Raw genomic sequence first — 21,520 nt, 5'->3', positions numbered from 1 at the left:
TGGTGTTGAGACCAAGTGGACAATTTACACGTCTGACCCCAGTTAAGGCCTCTACCTATACTTTTAAGTTTAGCAGACAGATGTGGAGGCCTACTAGCCTTGTGGACACCCAAGACAATCCCATATGCAAGGTCCCTTGCTTATTTAAAGGGCCACCTACCAATCTGAAGTGGCCTGCCTCTTTGTTTGGTCTCTCCCTGTGTTCTGTGGACAGGGGCCAGTTTTGGATTACACCTGGGAAGTTCCAGAGAAGTCTGCGATCCAACACGTACCATTTCAAATACTTCTGAAATTTGTTATCAGTGACACTGAAGATTCTACTTTGATATTCTAGAGAAGATTTCCTCAGGTGAAACAGTAAGTTATATGGGGGAAAACGTAAGTAACCTCTGCCCTTAATCATATATAATTTTTACTAAAATAACTTCTGAATATCTACTCCTTCATCACCGCAAAACGAAAAGATGAATAAATTAGACTTCATGTAACTAAAAGCATGCTCCTTTTAGACAATATTTATATATGAAGTTTTAAGCAATTTATGGAGCCAACAGGTTTCATCTGCTACAGAAGAACAAATAAAATGTGAACAAAGAATGGCATAAAACAATGTCAACCACAATGAAATGGAAGAGGTACTTTACCAAAATAAGCAGCTGACAGCAGAGTGTTCTTAAAAGGGAACCTTTAGTAAAACAGCAGTCTGGCTACGGTTAAGAATTCAGAATTGTATTTGTAATTAATTCAGCATGCGGCCAGTCTGCTCCACTCCTATTTCTGCCCTCCTTGCAATGGTACAAAGACAAGCAAGACAAGCGGGGGAAAGTATAAACACAGCTACTCAGTTCAGTCAAATAACTTATGCAGCCAATGCAGGGATGACCTATGTTAACAGGTATCGTCGTCATGTAAGGGACTGGTATAAAAATGGCAATATTTGATATCACTGAAGCTTTATTTGATGTTTGAATTATTAGTCTTACTTCTCATGTGAATACACACCTTTCCTTGTGAGAATTAAATTTTTGTGTATTTTAATCCTTACAGCTTGCCTATGAAATCAATCAGGTTACGATTACTGCCATTTCACAGAGGCGGGCCCAAGCCATCATTCCCATGCACTATAACCTCCCTTCAAGTGATAGTTTTTGGGGCAAAGACCATGATTTACCTTCAAATATCCTCATTTGCGTGAATCAGAATCAAGGGGACAGCTTTTTTCCCCATCACATTCCCTCTACCTGGAATCTTCTTCATTTGTAAACACCTTACTCATTTTCAGGGCTTCACTCAGAAATGACCTCTTCTCTGAAACAGATTCCACCGAAATAGATTTATTTATTCCTACCTCTGTTTCCTCACAGTACTTCATTCATAGCTGTAACTCCTCATGCTCTTGAAATAGGTTCTCAGTGGAAAAGGAAAATGCTTAAGAGTAAAGTCAGGAAGTTAATATAAATTATAAAGAGTGACTTCAAAATGTAGACAAAGGAGGAAAAACATTGGCCTAAGTCCAACCAACACACCGTTGCAGCTAACGACACAATTCGTGAAGGTAATCAGAAGCAGGCACATTATCACCCAAAGAGAAGGATTTGATTCCTGAAGAATCAAGGGTTTGCTGTAAGTCCTTATATGCACTCTTCGAAGACAGGAAGAAGGACGAGAAGGATATGACCCATAATAGAGAGGCGTGCTGAGGAAAGAGCCCCAGCGAACGCTGGCATTTCACAGCTGTTCTCTCCAGGAAGGGTCCTCAAGACCACCCGCCTTTTATTATCGGTCTGGTGAGAGTGGAAACGGCTACGATAGATACCAACAAGGAAAAATTCGGGGAGTCCCTACCTCATCAGGCCAAATCCTCTGCCAAGAGTTTTCATAGATTACCACGTTTGCCTGAAGCGAGTTAGATTATCACGGTCCCCATTTCACAGGGAGGGAAACTGCAAATCCGAACAAGTTCATGAGCTGCTGAGGACACAAGCTTAGCGGGGAGCTCTGATCAAACCAGGTTTCAGGGCTCTTTCTCTTCTCCCTACAGCCACGGCTTTTCCTGTGGGGAAACACTGTCACTCACCCACCGCGTTGTATCAAAACCACCCCCACCTTAAGATACTATGCTTGGGCTATTTCACATTTGCTAAATTGCAGTTTGAGGATTCCCTTCAGGTGAAGTTGGAGAATTTGTCTATATTCTTTGGGCATCTCATGGAAACCGCGTTTAGGGAGGTTGTTGTCGTAGTAGTGATGGCTGACGGGTGTGTCTTTTACCGTTCTAGAGAAGGGCCAAAAGCCATACAGCTTCACGTGCTCACACAGTTCCACGGCCACACTTGTGATCATCAGGCCAGAGGACAGGCGAAACTCTGTCACACCTTCAGTTCTCCAGAAGAGGGCGAGATTTCTCAGGTACTTGGGATGGAAAAAGAGAACCTTTTGTCTTGCGTGAGCCTCTTTGAGCGTGTTATACACCTTAAAAGAGGCAATGGTGTTGGCCCTGAAAGAAAACGCCGGCAGAAGAAGGAATGCGTCTCCGTAGGTTGCAATGTCCTCCAGAAACATTTCTTTCTTTTTCTTTAAGTTCCCATACCTGCCAGATTAAAACAAAAACAAAAACAAAAACAAAAACAAAAACAAAAAACCACCACCATCATCATTATGATCAAAGTAGCAGTTTGGGTTACATAAGGCTGAATTGACCACTGGCCAAGCAACTGAACCACTTTTAAGAGACAAACAACGGACTCAAGTACAAGGAAGCATCCTCTAAATATCAAGGGGTAGGTCTTCATTGCTCTTTTGAGGTATCTGTAAGCCTTCATTTATATTTTCTTTCTTTTTTTTTTTTAATGCTTATTTATTTTTGAGAGACCGAGAGAAACAGAGCGTGAGCGGGGAAGGGGCACAGAGAGAGGGAGACACAGAATCGGAAGCAGGTTCCAGGCTCTGAGCTGTCAGCATACAGCCTGAAGTGGGGCTTGAACCCACAGACCGTGAGATCATGACCTGAGCTGAAGTCAGATGCTTAACCAACTAAGCCACCTAAGTGCCCCCCATTTATATCTTCTTACCGGGCTATATCCCCACTGGACCACACATTTCTTACGTTATTTTAGTTTCCAACTCAGTAATTTCTTTCTCTAAGGTTGCTTTTTGATACACAAATACTTCTAAATTAATAATGATTGATGTTTTCTCAAACAGTACACTCTTAAAATGTCTACACATTAAAAAAAAGTCACTGAGCTGTACAGCTGTTATTTGTGTATCTTTCTGTGCGTGTGATCATAACAAGTTTCCTCTGAAGAACTTAAAATATCTATATCCATACACACACACCACACGTCAAATTTATCCCATGTATCGTGACAGCTCTGTATGTGTGATTTAAAGAATACCTTAGTAAATATACTAATCTGTGTGATTGTGTTTAGAAAATAAACTTTTGGGATACAGGTACAATATTTTATATTATTTTAAGGTATACTAGAACTCTCTGAATATATATTTCTATTGTGTATTTTATTAATAATGATTATTGGTCAATTTTGACGAAAGCAATGGAGCAAAACTATGTATGGGGTTTTTATCAACCAGCAACATTTTGTAGTAGTTATGCTGCAAAAAATGAAATAAAGGAATTATTTTTTGTTAATAAACTATTTGAAGTAAAAACTTTTTTTTTTTTGGGGGGGGGGGCAGGTTCTCCCAAGGCTCACTCTCTGAAGTTTCTAAACTCTTTATCAAGAAACTGCTCTCAAGAGTAATGCTAAAACTCTGAAAGAAAATTCTCAAAAGTAACTTTACTATTGTTACAAAAGACAAAGAGATAAATGAGTTTGCATTTGATTAGTAATGTTCAGCTTATGACATTAGAAGTACAATTGGTCAGGGCACCCGGCTGCCTCAGTCAGTCGAGCATGTGACTCTTGATCTCGGGGGTTGTAAGTTCAAGCACCACACTGAGTGTAGAAATTACTTAAAAAATAAAATAACATCTTTAAAATAAAATAAAATGATTTCCTTTAAAAAAAAAAGTACAATTGGTCATACCTCTTATGAGGTATAACCTTGAGAAAAAGTAAAAAATTATGAATATATTCTTCTATCTTTTCCCCAAAAGTCATTCCAGCCATATTGCAAGTCAGTTTCAGCAACAAGATTAGTGTTTTTCAGCAACTAAGAAATGTGTTCGACAATGAAACGAATGTTCTCAAACAGTTGTGTAACTTGGAGATACTTACTTTAGTTTTATGATACTGGGGTTTACAGTCACAACATTGGTTTTACTGCCAACGTCTTTACTAACATTTCCTGTAATTGGGGGGAGGTTACACCTGAAATTTGAAAAAAAAAAAAAAAGTGTTTTCAAAATACCACTTATAAAAAAAGCACATGTACACATATGATCACTGTCACTTTACTGGAGAAAACTGTTGCTATCAAGGGGTTCTGAATTGGTCCGATTTCCATTTAAAACTGTTTAATAAGTACTGAACTCTTTCTTTTTAATTAAAAAAATATTTTTAATGCTTATTTATTTTTGAGAGAGAGACAGACTACGAGCAGGGGAGGGGCAGAGAGAGACAGAGACACAGAATCCAAAGCAGGCTCCAGGCTCTGAGTTGTCAGCACAGCTCAGCTCAGAGCCTGATGTAGGGCTTGAACTCATGAACCATGAGATTATGACCTGAGCAGAAGTACCCACCGAGCCGCCCAGGTACCCTCGTACTGAACTCTTAACTGGCATTTCAACAGTGTATGAAACATACAAACTTGATAAATGTTTTCAATATTAAGACCCTTATACCTAATGAGAAATGACAATTACCTTGCCAAGCTTCTGAAGAGTTCATAATCCTGTATTAAAATTATTATTTCTATTGATTATATTCCCATTGTGGTATGATCGCCAATTTACAGATTTAAAAAAATTGAGGCATTGGGACTAAGGTTACAGTCTGCCAGAAGCAAACACTGTATTAAAAAAAATCAAAATCTCCTGATTCCCATATGGATAGTTTTTCTTGTACCAAATTATGCTGTTAATAAATAAAACCCTAATGTTCCTATAATGATGTTTTCATCTAAATGTTCTCTTCCTCTTTTGAGTACTAATTTGTCTTTAGTACTCAAAACAAATTAAGAATTGTAATTTTGAGTAATTATATTCCTTTCACAAAAAAGAGACGGTTGGTGATGACTCCCCAAGTATTGCTTATAGAATTTCAAGTAGACCATTTCTTTAAAGCTATACATACATAGGAAGCATATTTGAGTGCTTCCTAAGGAAAGCTGTTTAAAGTTCATGTGTTCTGCAGTGACTGAGGTTGAAATAGTATTCCACACTCTATGAAACATAAAATCAAATGAACCATGTGCATCTCTCATTGATAAAAAAAATAAAAAAGATATACCAGAAAATAATTAAATATGGCACCTTGGGAAAAATAAATATTAATCACAGATAATAGTCCACAGAAATGCCCTCATTAATGGGCATCCTGTAGTAACAAATCTACTTTCTTTAAAAAAAATATTTTTTTAATGTTTTATTTATTTTTGATAGAGAGAGAGAGACAGAGCATGAGCAGGGGACGGGCAGAGAGAGAGGGAGACACAGACTCCAAAGCAGGCTCCAGGCTCTGAGCTGTCAGCACAGAGCCCAATGCAGGGCTTGAACTCCCGAGCTGTGAGGTCACGACCTGAGCGGAAGTTGGACACTCAACCGACTGAGCCACCCAGGCGCCCCACAAATCTACTTTCTAAAACAGTCTCATACTCTTTTGAAAACCAAAGGTGATTTCCAATATAGTGCCATAGGAAACTCCAAGGCAAACTACATATACAGTAGTAGTTGGTAAAACCATTCATCACTCCTCTTTTTGTTCCTTACATACTTAACTGGGAGCTCCCAGTCTCTTGAAAGGAAGAAATGAATAATAAGCAGTTTCCAGGTTGTTGTTATAAAACTCTGGACACTTATTGCCAAAATCTGGTCAGGCTTCAAATTTAAATAAATTTTAATGACTCTGACGACATTGAAACCCTCATTTGGCCTTTCAGTCTGGGAGGCTAACTTCACAGGGAACTCAGCATCAGCAACATATCTGAGCCTCGGCAAATGCAGACTCTAGAAATGTACACACCTACTGTAGAGTTATAATTTTTTTGATGTTTATTTATTTTTGAGAGCGAGAGAGAGACAGAGAGCAAACAGGGGAGGGGAAGAGAGAAAGTGGGAGACACAGGATCTGAAGCAGCTATAGAGTTATAAATTAAGAAGTTGTTGAGTTCTTTGTTTGTATTTGTTTTTAATGTTTTTATTTATTTTTGAGACAGAGAGAGACAGAGCATGAGCGGGGGAGGAGCAGAGAGAGAGGGAGACACAGAATCCGAGGCAGGCTCTAGGCTCTGAGCTGTCAGCACAGAGCCTGACGCGGGGCTCGAACTCACAGACTGTGAGATCATGACCTGAGCCGAAGTCAGATGCCCAAGCCACTGAGCCACCCAGGTGCCCCTGCTTGTATTTTTAAGTCTAAATCTGTATTTCCTGTATCTGCTATAAGGTAAAGTGAACATTAGGCATAAACATCCCCACAGATGTTTTGGGAATTTTAAGTCTATACAAAGTCTAGCACAAGAAGAATTATGTATCTTTATTATGGCTTTTTCAAAATGGCTAAATCCTTCAGGTATTGGTCATTTGAACATTAATCGTGAGGAGCACACTCAGTGACCTGCTGGAGTGTCAAATCTATTGGTCTGTCATTACCTTCAGCATAAAAACTTTAAATGAGATTAAAGTGAGGCAGTGGGTTGGGGGTGGGGAGCTACCGACTGAAAATCTTCCTTTTCAGTTGCTAAAAAGGGCAGCCTGACATCGATAAAGATGAAAGGATGTCCTCTGATGTATGAAATCAGTACCTCGGCAATAGGAAGAAACAGATTTCGACTTACTTTTTAAAAAGGTGCATTTCAATTGAAATCCATCGTCACAGGGATGAATCACCTTTCCATCGAATTCTGAAAGCGCAGAAACTCTGTAGCTTGGCTTGTTAGCACAGGCACACAGAGAAACCACTTTTGCGTCTGTTTTTGCAAGCTAGCAGGTATTGAGACACCAACACTTAAAAAGACCAGAATCTAGAAGCCCCACAATTTCTTGTTTTTTGTTTTTTTTTTTTTAATTTCAAGCCAGAGAACTAAATAAACAATGATGTAGCATGGCAATAGGGTGCAGGTCAGCATTTTCTTAAATTTTATCTGAGAACAAAACTCTCGAAATGCTCTGTTAAAAAATATTTTTTTAAATATATATAAGCCATAATTATATCTGTGTATCTGTGTGTGTATATATATATGTATATATATTATGTGTGTGTGTGTGTGTGTGTGTGTGTGTAATCTTTTTTTTTTTCAGGTGAACCTGGGAAATATTGTTCTCCAGAGTCCTTCTCAGGGAGCCATGGCATCCTTACGACACTGAAGGCTCTGAGAAGTCCTGCAGTGAAGATCCTTTTTCACCAGGATCTCAAGCTGAGTTTCTGCAAAGGGGCCACAGCACCGTTTTATCCTTCTGGTATTAACATGCTGAGGAACCCGTGATCCATTTCACACTTCAGGAAAGGCCATCTACGTCATTTGTAGACTTAAGCAACACAGCTCAAAGGTCAAAATTTACACGGAGTACCTTTACACTATCCTTTTAAAATATCCAACTGATCTTTGGTTTCAAAGGAACCAATTTGGCAGGTCTTACCTAAAAACGAAGTCGGATTTGTCTATTTCGGCTCCACAAAGAGACTTATTCAGAATCCCCCCGTTTCCAACCACGGCACACCGATTATAAGGATGCTCCATAAAAGGCTGAGACTATCAGGAGAAAGTGAAATATCTTTAGTTTCAGAACCATAACCATCACCGCTTAATTCCAGCAGCTTAATATTTAGACATGCTAAGGAAAGAAAAAAAGCGAGGAAAAAAAGCAGAAGTAGCAATGCTGATCAACTATGACTTATAATAAAATATGCTGTAAACTTATACTATACCTCTCATTTCTCTTGAGAGGAATAGACAGTGTATCGAATACCATATAATGTAGTAATAGAAAATATAATACATTTGCTCATAAAATATAACTTAATGTATTTTACACCACGTAATTAAGTAAATAACATTAGAATGGCAAAATCCCACATTGGGCCTTTCCAACAAACAGGAACATTTTCAGCAAAATGGAGGAAATAAAGCAATTAGAAAGTATCATTAAATCCTCTATTCTCGGGCATAAAATTAATAGCTAATTTAGCGGAAGTTTCCCGTGCTTCTTAAATAGCTAGACCTTCAGGCTCAGTGCTGACATAAGATTGATGCCTGCCATCTCTCCGCAAATGACCAGCCGCGGTTCCTTAGGGAGGCCCTACTGACTCTGTGCTGACATCTTTCAAATTAATTTCCAAGGCCTGAATCTTTTACATTTCCTCCAAGGACCAGACTTGCCGACTCCAAAGGACATCCCCCTTTTACCATATCCTTCCCAGTCGGAAACCTGACTTCTCGAGTCAACAGCACGCTTTCCCCTTCCTGGTCGCTTTCCCTGAAAGAACGATGTGACCTTGGGCAGCACGAAGGACGGCAGCTCAGACACATGGTCCTCGTTTACCAGTTTTGTCTTCAGAATTCAGGTGGAGGTCTTCAAAGGCACAGAGGCTGTTTCTGACTTTTAGCTTTCCCTCTTCTGGCACCACAGACCTCGCACAGTGCAATGGACACGGTGATTTTACCCTAAGTGCGGGCTGGCTCAATGGCCTGCCCTCGTGCAGCCTCCAGCCTTGTGCTGGGGCGCACCTGTACCAGCGGGTGGGAGCCAACCGGTAAATATTCAGGAATTGTGTGCACTGTTGTTAAACCACGGGTAAATATGGGGGGCCTGGGTGGCTTAGTCGGTTGAGCGTCCAATTCTTGATTTCGACTCAGGTCATGATTCCCAGGGTTGCGGGACTGAACCCTGTCCCGTGTCAGTCTTCAAGAATGTGGAGGAGCTTAAGATTCTCTCTCTCCCTCTGATCATCTCCCCTGCTCACGCGTTCTTACTTTATAAAAGAAATAAAACAATAATAATAGTAATAGTAATAATAATAATAATAATAATAATAATAATAAACATTGGTAAATTTAAATCGGCCACAGTGGGGGTACTTACACCACCAAAATCGGCCAACGCTACAAATCAGGGCACCCTACTTCCCAAAAACAGTTTACCAGTACCAATGGCAACACCTCAGGGCCAACGGGGTTCTCAGAAGCCCAAAGTAACCCACAAAGCCTTATGACTGTGATGTGCTCCTGACGCTCTACCTGGGGGATGCCAAACAAGCAAAGAAAACCCTAGGTCGGTACTAGGTTTGTCTCTAGCAACTAAAAATCCTGTGGTGCATATGGTGCACAAGAGACACTCATCCAAGTGCAAGACTTATTAACGCATGTCATCCAAACAACAACCTTATGAGCGTTTTACAGACGGGAAATAAAGACATGGGTTTAAGTAACGGCTAGCAGGTGCCAGAGGTGGGATTCAAACCCTTGAAAGAGTCCACGCTCTCATTCACAACACATTACACAGCTTCTCATATTCGATGAATAAAATGTTAATTTAATTATGTATCCGATTCCTCTTTGTATCTGCAACGCCCAGCGGTACCTGGCTCTTAAATTAATGGTTCCCAAATACCTCAGGGTATTTGAAGTTCACTGCACTGCTAGCTCAAGGTGTCTTCCAACACGACCACAATAAATTCTGAATTCCATACACTGGGTAGAATGCAAATATTCTCTAAATGGTACAACAGAAAAGATTACTGAAGGAAACATCATCTCCAATTAAGCACGCGAAACAATGTTTTTCTCTGGCTTCTCGGTCAACTGGGTGAAAAAGCCCATATGCTTTGGGATTTCACGTTCGGCACGCGTTCACATGAATTACAAACTCCAATGGTTCTTAAAAGAAAGCTCCCAAGAAAATGGAAAATTTGTGCCACGCCGAGCAATGCCTGCTCATTGCTCGCCCTGGTTGAAAACCAACTTTGTTTTCTTTTTAAATAACTTAGCAAAAGTGTTTGGAGGAAATGACTTCACGACATTCATCAAAAGTATCTATTGTCACCTTCTTGCTGCATGTTCCACAGTGTTCCAGAGTGCAGTGTGGCAGAGGAGAGCACCGGGGGGGGGAGGATGGGGGGTTGGTGTGCGGGGAGCAGGGTGAAGAGGAGGTCAGCTCCCTCACATGCCTCATCCATGGAAAGGGAGCGGCCTAGCTCTGCAAGCCTTACTGTACCGACTTCAGAATTCCCTCCCCCTAATTCTGAAAACTCAGTGTAAATTTGGAAAATGGATGCTGTTGTTATTAATTGCACACAGAATCATCAAGTTTCGGTTAAGTTATTCTTTTCAAGGCGACAATTAGAAGCAAAAAAAAAAAAAATACCTGCTGCTTCTCTGTTCTAGTCAGTCTAAAGCAAGGAAAACACTAGAAAGAGTTGCTCATTATGAAACTCTCCCAGGCCGTCCTTGATAAGGAATAGAAATATTCTTTACTTATTATCTTTTTAATTATTGGTAATTTCAATGGATCATGAGGGCATTTTTAGAACGCTTTGAGTTATTTTTGGTCCCCCTTTCCTCCCAGAAAATTTGCAATATTTATTCTCTATCATTGGCTATTCAGTTCTCAATCATTCCCAGCAAATTCGTCTTCCTTTGAATTATAATATCAAAAGAAAATCCGGAACAACTTGCATGACCAAAAAATTAGTTGTGAGAGGTCAAAGTTCTAACAAAAGGGAATTAATGGCAAGAACTGAATATTCTACAGTTGGTAAAGTCATCCCATGTTTGACCACATTGCCTTAGCTTAACTGCTTTTAATCAAATCATGAAAAGATGCCCGAGAGTATGTGTTTATGAGCAACAGGATGTTCTTCAGGACAAAAATTTTCCCCAAGTTCGGGTTTATATTCAAGGAGAAGTTTCCTCTTACGATGACACTGTGCCATTACTCACTAGTTTATTTAATGAATACATAATGAACGCATATATATGCACTGGGAAATGTTCCGGAGCTTGGGATACATCAATGAACACACTACCCTGAAATCTCTGCCTTGTGAGGTTATGATCGTTGACTGCAAATCCTTAACATATTTACTTCCCAAAGACTAGCCACTAAACCCACAGTTCTTTGTGGACGAATTGATTCAGTCACCAAAACTGACAACTGGATGAATCTCATTCCAGGTGAAAAACGGTCCTCTTCCCAAGCCCCAGTAATTACTGTGCACAAAGCCCAAATACCTCATCTCATTCAAGGATGAGTCATGAAGGACTCAAGGACTCGGAGAGCTTATCATGTAAGATATAAATACATTCCCCACAGAGCTACTTGCATTCAAAATTGCCTTTCTATTTATTTATTTTTTAGGGAGATTGAGTGAGTATGAGCAGGGGAGGGGCAGAGAGAGACAGAAAGAGACAGAGAGAAAGAATCTCAAGTAGGCTCCACACTCAGTGCAGAGCCCAATGGGGGGTTTGATCCCACGACTCTGGGATCATGACCTGAGCCCAAATCAAGACTCGGACGCTCAACCAACTGAGCCACCCAGGCGTCCCCCAAAAGTGCCTTTTTAAAATGGACCCCTACAAACATCTTACACAACAAAACCACATACGGTATTTTAATTCTAAGTTAACCCCTCTATTTGTCTAAGTTACAACATAAAGTGAGAGGAAAGTCACCTGGAATGGTGACACAAATAAACCACAACAAGCCCTTACTCACCACTGGAAACATGTTAAAAATGTTCTCTCTAATTAGGATTTCATTTTTGCTTTCCACCTCGTAACTCATGTTGGTCCCAGCTGGAGTGTTATTCTGAGAAACAATGAAGTTTTGGGCAGCATCACAACAGGAGGCAAGTTTTGCTCTGCAAAGGATAAGAAAAAAAGTGAACCAAGGAATGAGACCAAAAAACCGGAAACAGAGGCTACAATGGAAAATGCAAGAGGGTTCTGCCATAGTGACTCTCAGGAGGAAGAGGCATCATTCACAGCGACATGTTCATCTCATTGCGTCCTAACTGGCCTGGATGGTGAAATGGTGGCCTGGATGGAAAAAAGGGCAAAGAATGTAAAACATACATTCAGGTAGGGACCCTCTCACCAGCAGAAAATACTCGTTGACATAACGGTTCACATATACAAATGTACGCCTAAGCTCCCGGCTGGGGGCACCGGTGGGGAAAGCCCGGGGGTCGACGTCCCCCTCCCGGGCAGCAGCGACTCCTCCACCCTGCTCCAGGCCGAGGTGCTGGATCTGGACGAGGACGAGGATGACCTGGAGGTGTTCAGTAAGGATGCCTCTTTGATGGACATGAATTCCTTCAGCCCTATGATGCCAACGTCTCCTCTATCAATGATAAACCAAGTCAAGTTTGAAGATGAGCCAGATTTGAAAGACCTTTTCATTACAGTTGATGAACCCGAAAGCCACGTTACCACAATTGAACTTTTCATCACTTACAGGATTATTACTAAGACATCTCGTGGGCAAATTGACTCCAGCGAATTTGAAGTTAGGAGACGTTATCAAGATTTCCTTTGGTTGAAAGGAAAATTTGAAGACGCACACCCCACTCTGATTATTCCACCACTGCCTGAAAAGTTTATCATGAAAGGTATGGTGGGGCACTTTAACGATGACTTTATTGAAACACAGAGGAAGGCGCTATGTGATCACCCAACTCTATTGGGCGATCACCCAACTCTAACATTTAATGAAGACTTCAAAGTATTTCTTACTGCACCAGCTTGGGAGCTCTCTTCTCACAAGAAGCAAGGGCCTGGATTACTCAGCAGGATGGGGCAGACAGAGCTGTTGCACTGCAATGAGAGGAGTAAAAAGCCGCCCAGAAGAGTTCACGGAAATGAATAACTTTGTTGAAGTTTTTAGCCAGAAAATAAATTTGATAGACAAAATATCTCAGAGAATTTACAAGGAAGAAAGGGAATGTTCTGATGAAATGAAAGAATATGGCCCAATTCATATTCTGTGGTCGGCGTCAGAAGAAGATCTGGTTGATACTCTAAAAGGGATTGCCAGCTGCGTTGACAAATGCGTAAGGCCACTGAAAAACGGATGTCTGGACTCTCAGAGGCCCTGCTTCCTGTAGTACATGAGTATGTACTTTATAGTGAAATGTTAATGGGTGTATGAAAAGGAGAGACCAAATACAAGCAGAACTGGATCCAGAGAGGAAGATTTGACCTATAAAAAGGCAGATACTGATCTGCTTACAGAAGAGATTGGAAAACTTGAAGATAAAGTGGAATGTGCTAATAACGCCCTGAAAGCAGACTGGGAAAATGGAGACATAATATGCAAAATGATATCAAGTCAGCATTTATAGATATGACTGAGGAGAATATCCAGTACTATGAACAGTGCCTTGCTACACGGGAATCCTTCTTTGCATCACAGACTGACCTCCACTTGGAAGAAACCTCTGAAGATAAACCTGAATCCCACTGAGGACTTCTGTGCTATCTTTGGGAGACAGCATCTATTAACCAAAGTTACTCTTTCTGGATGGACTGTGTCCTTTATAAAGTGGATGAAAAACATTTAGCACTATCTGGAAAACCAACAGCTTGAAACTCAGGTATTCCAGATCATTGACATGAACTGGATACACTCGTGTGTGTGTGTGTGTGTGTGTGTGTGTGTGTGTGTGTGTGTATATATATATATACACACACACACGAATATATATACATGAATATATATATATAAATATTTAGCTTAGTTTTTATTTTAAATTTATGTGCCAATAATTATATATAGAAAATTTTTTGTCCAAATATTTGTTTGTGGAACATGTCCTTTTAAATATATCATGAAGACTCAGTTTTAATAACAAGTTTAATATAAAACAAAACAAAACAAAAAAACAAATGTACGCCTAAGGATCATGTTGTAACATTGAAGAGAAAATGACAGGATGCACTGTAGTTATTTCATAGTAATTATAAGGTACGGAAGGTACATTAAGAACAGTGTTACAGTCACCAAAGCAACATGTAGTCATTTACTAGGAAACAAGCCCAATGAAAGGAAGAATCATTCAATACAGTGATTTGTTTCTGGCTTCAGTGGTTTAATTCACAAGCACAAAGTATTTATTTATATTCAAGGTGTATGACTTCATGTTTTGACATGTTTGTACATTGTGGGACAGTCCCCACCACAATCGAGATAACTTACCTACCCATCACCTCACGTGGCTGTCTTCCCCCCTCCGCTTTGTTTTGTGGTGAGAACAGTTAAGATTTACTCCTTTGGCAAATTTCTAGCATACAATTTAGTATTGCTATCCACAGTCACGCTGTTGTAAAGTAACAGTGACTTTCTAAGTGAACTTAAAGTTGCCAGTCCTTATAGAAAGCCTAGAAAAATGTAATTTATTTATGTTTAAAAAATTTTTTTAAATGTTTATTCATTTTTGAGAGACAGAGAGAGACAAAGAGAGACAGAGCGTGAGCTGGGGAGGGGCAGAGAGAGAGGGAGACACAGAATCCGAAGCAGGCTCCAGGCTCTGAGCTGTCAGCACAGAGCCTGACGCGGGGCTCGAACTCACGAACCGTGAGATCATGACCTGAGCCGAAGTCAGATGCTTAACCGACTGAGCCACCCAGGCGCCCCAGTATTTATTTATTTTTGAGAGAGAGAGAGAGAGAGAGTGTGTGTGTGTGTAAGCAGGGGAGGGGCTGAGAGAGAGGGAGACACGGAATCCGAAGCAGGCTCCAGGCTCCGAGCTGTCAGCACAGAGCCCGACGCGGGGCTCAAACCCGCAGACTGTGCGAACATGTCCTGAGCTGAAGTTGGATGCGTAACCAATTGAGCCACCCAGGCACCCCAAGAAAAATGTAATTTAATACCAAGCTGTGTTTACAACTCCTACATGGAGTGAAACATTATTAATAGAACGTAGGCCCAGTCAGGTCCTTTCACGGATCATCTGAGTTTTCCCCTGACCTCTGGCAGGTCAATCTAGATCCACTCAGAGTTTCTATTTTGCTTCCATCATTTTCTAGGGATGCAGGGTCCACAGCATCACCTGGTAATTATTCCAGAGTCTGATCAACCTTGAAGTCCAGGGATTCTCCCATTTGCACAACTCCACTATCTCTTAACTTCAATCCATTTCCCTTGTTAGTTTTCATAGGATCTCTCCGTAAAAACACTTCATGTAATTGAAAATGGTAATAAATCAAGCAGAACTTGAACCTTTTCAATCTTGAAGCCTTCAGAGAAGTTTCTCTTTTCTCTCAGATTTTCCTCCTAGGACCAGTTTTTCATTATTTTAGTCATCTTGTTCCTCTTTAAATCTTTACTTATTTCTCCATATTACTTAAAAATATGTATCAAATAGGCTCTTAAGACAGAGAACAAGCTGAGGGTTGCCGGACAGGAGGTGGGCAGGGGATGGGGTAAATGGGTGATGGGGATTACGGAGGGCACTTGTGGTGAGCACTGGGTGTTATATATAAGTGATGAGTCACAAAACCCTACTACTGAAACTAATATTATACTACATGTTAACTAGAATTTAAATAAAAAACTGGAAAAGGAAAAATATATATAACAAAGCTGAATTCAATCCTAGCACAAGGACAGTCAATATTCAGTGAAAAGGGCTGACTGTGGTCGCTGCTGACACCCTAGATTCGTAACTGGTCCTTCCCCATTGGTTGGTTTTTGGTCTGGAACGGTATATTTTTGTATGTGTTCCTATTGAATTTTGTCCTTCTGAAAAAATACAATGCTCTAATCTGTCATGATCATGTTGAATTATATTCCAGTCTTTCTGAATTTCAGTAATTCTCAGGGTATAAAGAGTCAGTGCTGTGATATTTGTACCCTAAAATCAATATTTTCAACAATACTTATCAGTTCATCTATATCATTTAACTAGTACATTCTTCTTAATCGAATTCTATCACCGGCTTATCCCTCTTTGTATTTCAGAACCTATCATGTCTTAAAGATAGTTCATGGAGACTGACAAAAAGAAAAATTAAAAATGGAAGGATGTGTAGTCAAAAACATGATCTTAAGTAGTTTTTAATTGTAAATTTAACTTCATAACAATTCGTATTGTGAAATCAACATTCTTATCTGTTTAATATTTTAAATGTCTCTTTTATGCAGCATTTTGAGCAAAGACAGTAGAATAAATTCTCATTTACCTTTAACAAGTAGCTAAACTTCTCTAAGGATATTCAGTGCTTAAAAGAATATTGTAGGGGCGCCTGGGTGGCTCAGTAGGTTAAGCGTCTGACTTCAGCTCAGGTCATGATCTCTCAGTTTGTGAGTTCAAGCCTCACGTCAGGCTCTGTGCTGACAGCTCAGAGCCTGAAGCCCATTTAGGATTCTGTATCTCCCTCTCTCTCTGCCCCTCGCCCATTCACACCTTGTCTCCCTCTCCTTCAAAAATAAAATAAAACATTTAAAAAAAAAGAATATTGTATCACCAAAAAACACTAACCACTGCATGCTTTGTGTTTTCTTATATTAGTAGGTTTTTTTTCTGAAATTGCATTTTTAACATTGTATTATAAAATTTTCAAACCTATAGGAAAACGCAAAGAATTGGCCAAGAAGTACCTGAATAACTACCAGCTAGATTCTATAATTCACTTTTGCATTTGCCTTATTGCGTTATTATTGTGTATTCATCAATCCATTTTTGTTATAGTTATTACAATTCAAAGTCAAATACAGATATCGGTACACTTCACTGCTAAAGATCTCAACACTTATATCATTATTTTGTTTACATTTGTGGGTAAATTTTACATACAATAAAATCGTAAGCACATTTGATGAGTTTTGAAAAATGTACACACCCCTGTAACCCAACCCCTATCAAAATACAGACTCTTATCTACACCCTAGAGAATTCCCTCATATCCCTTCCCAACCTGTCTCTAGCCCTTACCCACCTCCAGGTAAGCACTTTTGTCATTAGAGTTTTTGCCAAAGATTGGTTTGCTGGGGCGCCTGTATGGTGCAGTCGGTTGAGCATCCAACTTTGGCTCAGGTCATGATCTCACAGTTTCTGAGTTCAAGCCGTGCATCGAGCTCGATGCTGACAGCTCAGAGCCCGGAGCCTGCTTTGGATTCTGAGTCTCCCTCTCTCTCTGCCCCTTCCCTGCTCACTCTCTCTCTCTCTCTCTCTCTCTGAAAAATAACATTAAAAAAAAAAAAAGAAAAAGATTAGTTTGCCTGTTCTAGAATCCATATAAACAGAATCACATAGTGCATATGTTTTGCGTAAGACTTCCTTCTCTCAGTATATAAATGCTTTTACAACCCATCTACATGGCTGTGTATATCACTAGCTTGTTCTTTTTCATTGCTGGAGTACTATTCCACTGTATGGATATGCCAGAATTGGTTTAGCTAGTGCCTTTGCAGGTAAAAAAAAAATATATCAAAAATCAATGTGAAACACCTCATAATAACCTCCCAGGAAAATATCAGAATAATTATCTCAAATTTCATTTGTGAAGCTTGTCTTCGCTGGCCAATGGGACTTTGTAAAGCTTTATATTCAGTGGCAGAATTATAAATGCATGCTGTCACTTCCCAGCTCATCCATGCAGTAGAGACCCCTGTGGTAGCCAGTGTCAGTATAAAGTTGAGGTACTTAGAGCAAAAAGAAAAAAATGGAATTTTATCTCTGCTATCCCATTTCCCATCATTCCTCAACAGAGTCACTTCTGGTCTCTGGAGACTCTAAAGTCAGCTAGGTATGTTCACAATAATGAACAATTTTCCCCTCTTGTATAAAAAGAGCAGGAAACATTTAAAACATGGACACTGTTGGTATTACCCACACGTGATGGTTAACTTGATGTGTGAGTTTGGACCAAGGCAATGCCCAGATACGGATAAAACGCTATTTCTGGGTCCGTCTGTGAGGGTGTGTCCAGAAGAGATGAGCATCTGAAGTGCTGTACTGAGTAAAGAAGACTGCCCTCCCTGCCCAGTGCAGCTGGGCGTCGTCCAATCTGCTGATGGCCCGAGTACAACAAAAGATGGAAGAAGGCAAATCTGCTCCCTGCGTGAGCTGGGCTGCCCATCTTCTTCTGTCATCAGACATGGGTGTCCATCTTCTCTTGTCATCAGACATCGGTGCCCATCATCTCCTGTCATCAGACATCGGTGCTCCTGGTTCTCAGACCTTCAGACTCAAGATGAGAACTCATACCCCCGCACCCTCTCCCCCACTTCTTGGGTCTTGAAACTCAGACTAGAACCTTCACCATCGGCTTCTTTTTCTTCCAGGCCTTCAGTTTTGGTTCCCACCGGCTTTCCTGTGTCTCCAACTTGCAGATGGCAGATAATGAGACTTCTCAGCCTCCATAACTGTGTGAGCCAATCCCTCAAAATACATCTCTATCTATCTAGATATATCCTACTGACTCTGTTCCTCTAGAAAGCCCCAATACAGATACAGGTACAAAGAAGTGGGCTGCTCCTGTGACAAATATGTACCAAAAAATGTACAAGTGGCTTTTGTACTGGATGATGGGAGGAGTTTTTAGGCACATGCTAGAAAAGGCCTAGACTTCCACGAACAGAATTTTAAAGGTGTTTCTGTTAAGAACTCAGGAAGAAAAGAGGAGCTCTGTAGAGAAAGATTCCATCTTCTTACAGAGTAAGAAGCAGAATACTGGAAGATATGTGGATGCTATCTAACGGCTGTTCTGATGAGGTCCCTCAGGAAATGAGGGACATGTTATTATCAGAGGACAATGGAGAAGAGGTGATCCTTGTTATAAAGTGGCAAAGAACTTGGTTTTGAATTGTGTTTTGGCTCTAGAGTTTTGTGGAAGGTAGGTGCTCAAACTGGATATTTAACTGAGGAGATTTCTAAGCAAAATATTGAGGGAGTAGCTTAGTTCCTCTTGACTGCTTATCACAACATGCAAGAAGAGAGAGATGACCAGAAGACCGAACTACTCACCAAGGGAGAAGCAGGACTTATAGATCTGGAAATCTCAGGCTATCCACATTGCAACAAAATGAGAAAGCATGTTCAGGAGAGAGCACTAAGAGGGTGGTCAAGAATCTGTTTGATAAGGAGATTAATATGGGTGTGAACCAGACCTAATCAACCACCCAGCAGGAAGACTACCAGTTTGAACTGAAGAAGAGGGACAAAACAAGGAGCAAAGGAAGGCTGTCAGAGTGAGAATTAATAGGATGGGACCACAGAGCTACCTGGCTGCAAACACGCACTATTCTTCAAGATCAGGGAAGAATGACCCCAACATTGATTCAGGCTATCAGGGCTGCATCCTTGGTTTCAAGAAGGGAGATATGCCTTTGACAGGCCAGACAGCCTCTGCTCAAAGCTGTGCAGGTGGGGCCACTTGGGGACCCATCCTTGCCTGCAGAGCTTGGGGACAGGACCCCAACCCAGTGGGCCTGGAGGGCAGAGCCCGAGAGTTCAGGAAGTTTGTCTTGCTAAGTGCTGTACCTGCTTGGGACCTGTCATTCTCTCCTTTCCTAGTTTCCCCTTTTGAAATGGGAATGTCTATCCTATGCCTGTCCCACCAGGGTTATTTTGAAGCACGTGCCTTGTCTGGTTTGACACAACTGGAGAGGAATTCTGCTTCAGGATTAACTGTACCTCGAGCTCACTCCTATCTGATTTAGGGGATATTTAGATGAGACTTTGGACTTCAGAGTTGATGCTGGGACCAGTTAAGACTTTGGGAGCTGTTGGGATGGAATGGATGCATTTTGCATATGAGAAGGACATGAATTTGGGGGGACTGCGCGTAATACATCATTGACAAAACATCTGTGTCCTCCCATAGACATCCTACCCGCCACATGATGGTGTTAGAAGGTGGGGCTTGTGGGAGGTGATTAGGATTAAGTGAGGTCACAAGGGTGGAGCCCTAATGATGGATTAGTGCAGTCAGAGAGTCCTCAGAGAACCTGCTTCCCCTCTCTGCTCTCCGCCACATGAAGCACAACGAGAAGGCTCAGTCTGCAACCTCAAAGAGGGTCCTTACCAGAACTCGACCATGCTGGCCCTGATCTCAGACTTTTTAGCCTCCAGAACGGTGAGAAATCCATGCCTGCTGTTTATTAGCCACCTAGTCTATGGAACTTTGTTATAACAGCCCGAACTAAGACGCTAGAAAATATGATCTTTACCATGACACCTAAATTGTCCAAACTGTGTGGTTTCACATTCCACAATAGTAAATGTCCAACAAGACGAGCACGCACAAACCACACACTTGGAAAGCACCCTAGACTTTCCAGAGCATTTTCACATCCACTTATGTCATCTGATTCCCGTGACAACCAGGGAAACAGAAAAGATTATTCTCATTTCAGAGATGAGAAAACTGGAGTTGAGAGAGGTTAAATGACTTGACCGAGGCACCCAGCTTATAAATGACCCCGACCCAAGTCTCCTCTGACATTCAATTCTCTGCAGTTTATGCTAGAGTATGTTATAATTGGGGGTGGGAGGTGGGGGGTAATAATCTCATTGGGAGTTTCTTCCTTCAGGACGCTTTCCATAATGGCACCACCACAACATAATGGTTCCCCCAAATAATGTTGGTAACGCCTCACTGAAAACTTGCCCATTCACAACTCAAAGGTGGCAAGAAGTTTACATATAAATACTCCAATCCTATATATAACTGAGATATTCAAGGCTCTTGTTTTACATGACATACAGGGTCCTCCAGGGAATCAAGGTTAAAGCGGTCCAGCCAACGTGCTTCCCTGTGTCAAAGGGAGAAGAAACCCCCAGCTTGATGATGGTCTAATGCTTGCTGTTTCATACCTTCCGACAACTTCCTCTATACACTCCGGTTTCAAAAAGCAAAGATTAGGGGCACCTGGTTGGCTCAGTCGTTAAGCGACAGACTCTTGGTTTCAGCTCAGATCGTGATCTCACAGTTGGTGGGATCAAGCCCCACATCAGGCTCTGTGCTGAGTGTGGAGCCTGCCTGAGACTCTGCGTCTCTGCCCCTCCCCCGCCCTTTCTCTCAAAAATAAATAAATAAAAGGGGGGAAAAAAAGCGTAAAGATTACTCCCCTCCATGCCCAGGAAAGAACCATATGGAGTTCCAGAACTGAAAAGAATTTACATACTTTCCCACGTGCTTACTTCTCAAGAAGCAGGTTGGTCCCAAAAGAATCGGGCTTAACCCCTGTAGCCTAAACCTAAAACGCCGGAGTCCAGAAAATGTGCACGTCATCTCCGTATCACGTCTGGTCCAGGAGATACCCTTCTGAGAAGGGGATCTTTCTTAGAACCGCAGAAATTCCTTTTCCTTTTACACTGGCGGGGCTGAGTGTTTCCTTTGTTTTTGTTTTGTTTATTTTGTTTTGCTTTTTTTTTCCTATCCGTTTTAGGTCTCA

General features: G+C 41.0%; 1 protein-coding gene and 1 pseudogene across 1 annotated transcript in view; one reads left to right on the top strand and one right to left on the bottom strand.

Moving 5' to 3' along the window:
* Window positions 1–1,383: 1,383 nt before the first annotated feature.
* ST8SIA6 (ST8 alpha-N-acetyl-neuraminide alpha-2,8-sialyltransferase 6) overlaps window positions 1,384–21,520 on the bottom strand; it is a 149,753-nt gene continuing 129,616 nt past the window's right edge. Inside the window, exons 5-8 of the mRNA XM_053895106.1 lie at window positions 11,837–11,981; window positions 7,763–7,875; window positions 4,245–4,337; window positions 1,384–2,590 (exon numbers count right to left, since the gene is read on the bottom strand). Coding sequence (XP_053751081.1) covers window positions 2,116–2,590; window positions 4,245–4,337; window positions 7,763–7,875; window positions 11,837–11,981 — 826 coding nt within the window. The 3' untranslated portion in view covers window positions 1,384–2,115. The remainder of the gene's footprint in view (window positions 2,591–4,244; window positions 4,338–7,762; window positions 7,876–11,836; window positions 11,982–21,520) is intronic.
* Window positions 12,289–13,949, top strand: LOC128774957 (sorting nexin-7-like; annotated as a pseudogene).

The sequence above is a fragment of the Panthera pardus genome, unplaced genomic scaffold, assembly GCF_024362965.1.
Source record: "Panthera pardus isolate Hobbes unplaced genomic scaffold, ASM2436296v1 HiC_scaffold_6, whole genome shotgun sequence".
NCBI lineage: Eukaryota > Metazoa > Chordata > Mammalia > Carnivora > Felidae > Panthera > Panthera pardus.
This window is presented reverse-complemented; position numbering and strand designations above follow the sequence as displayed.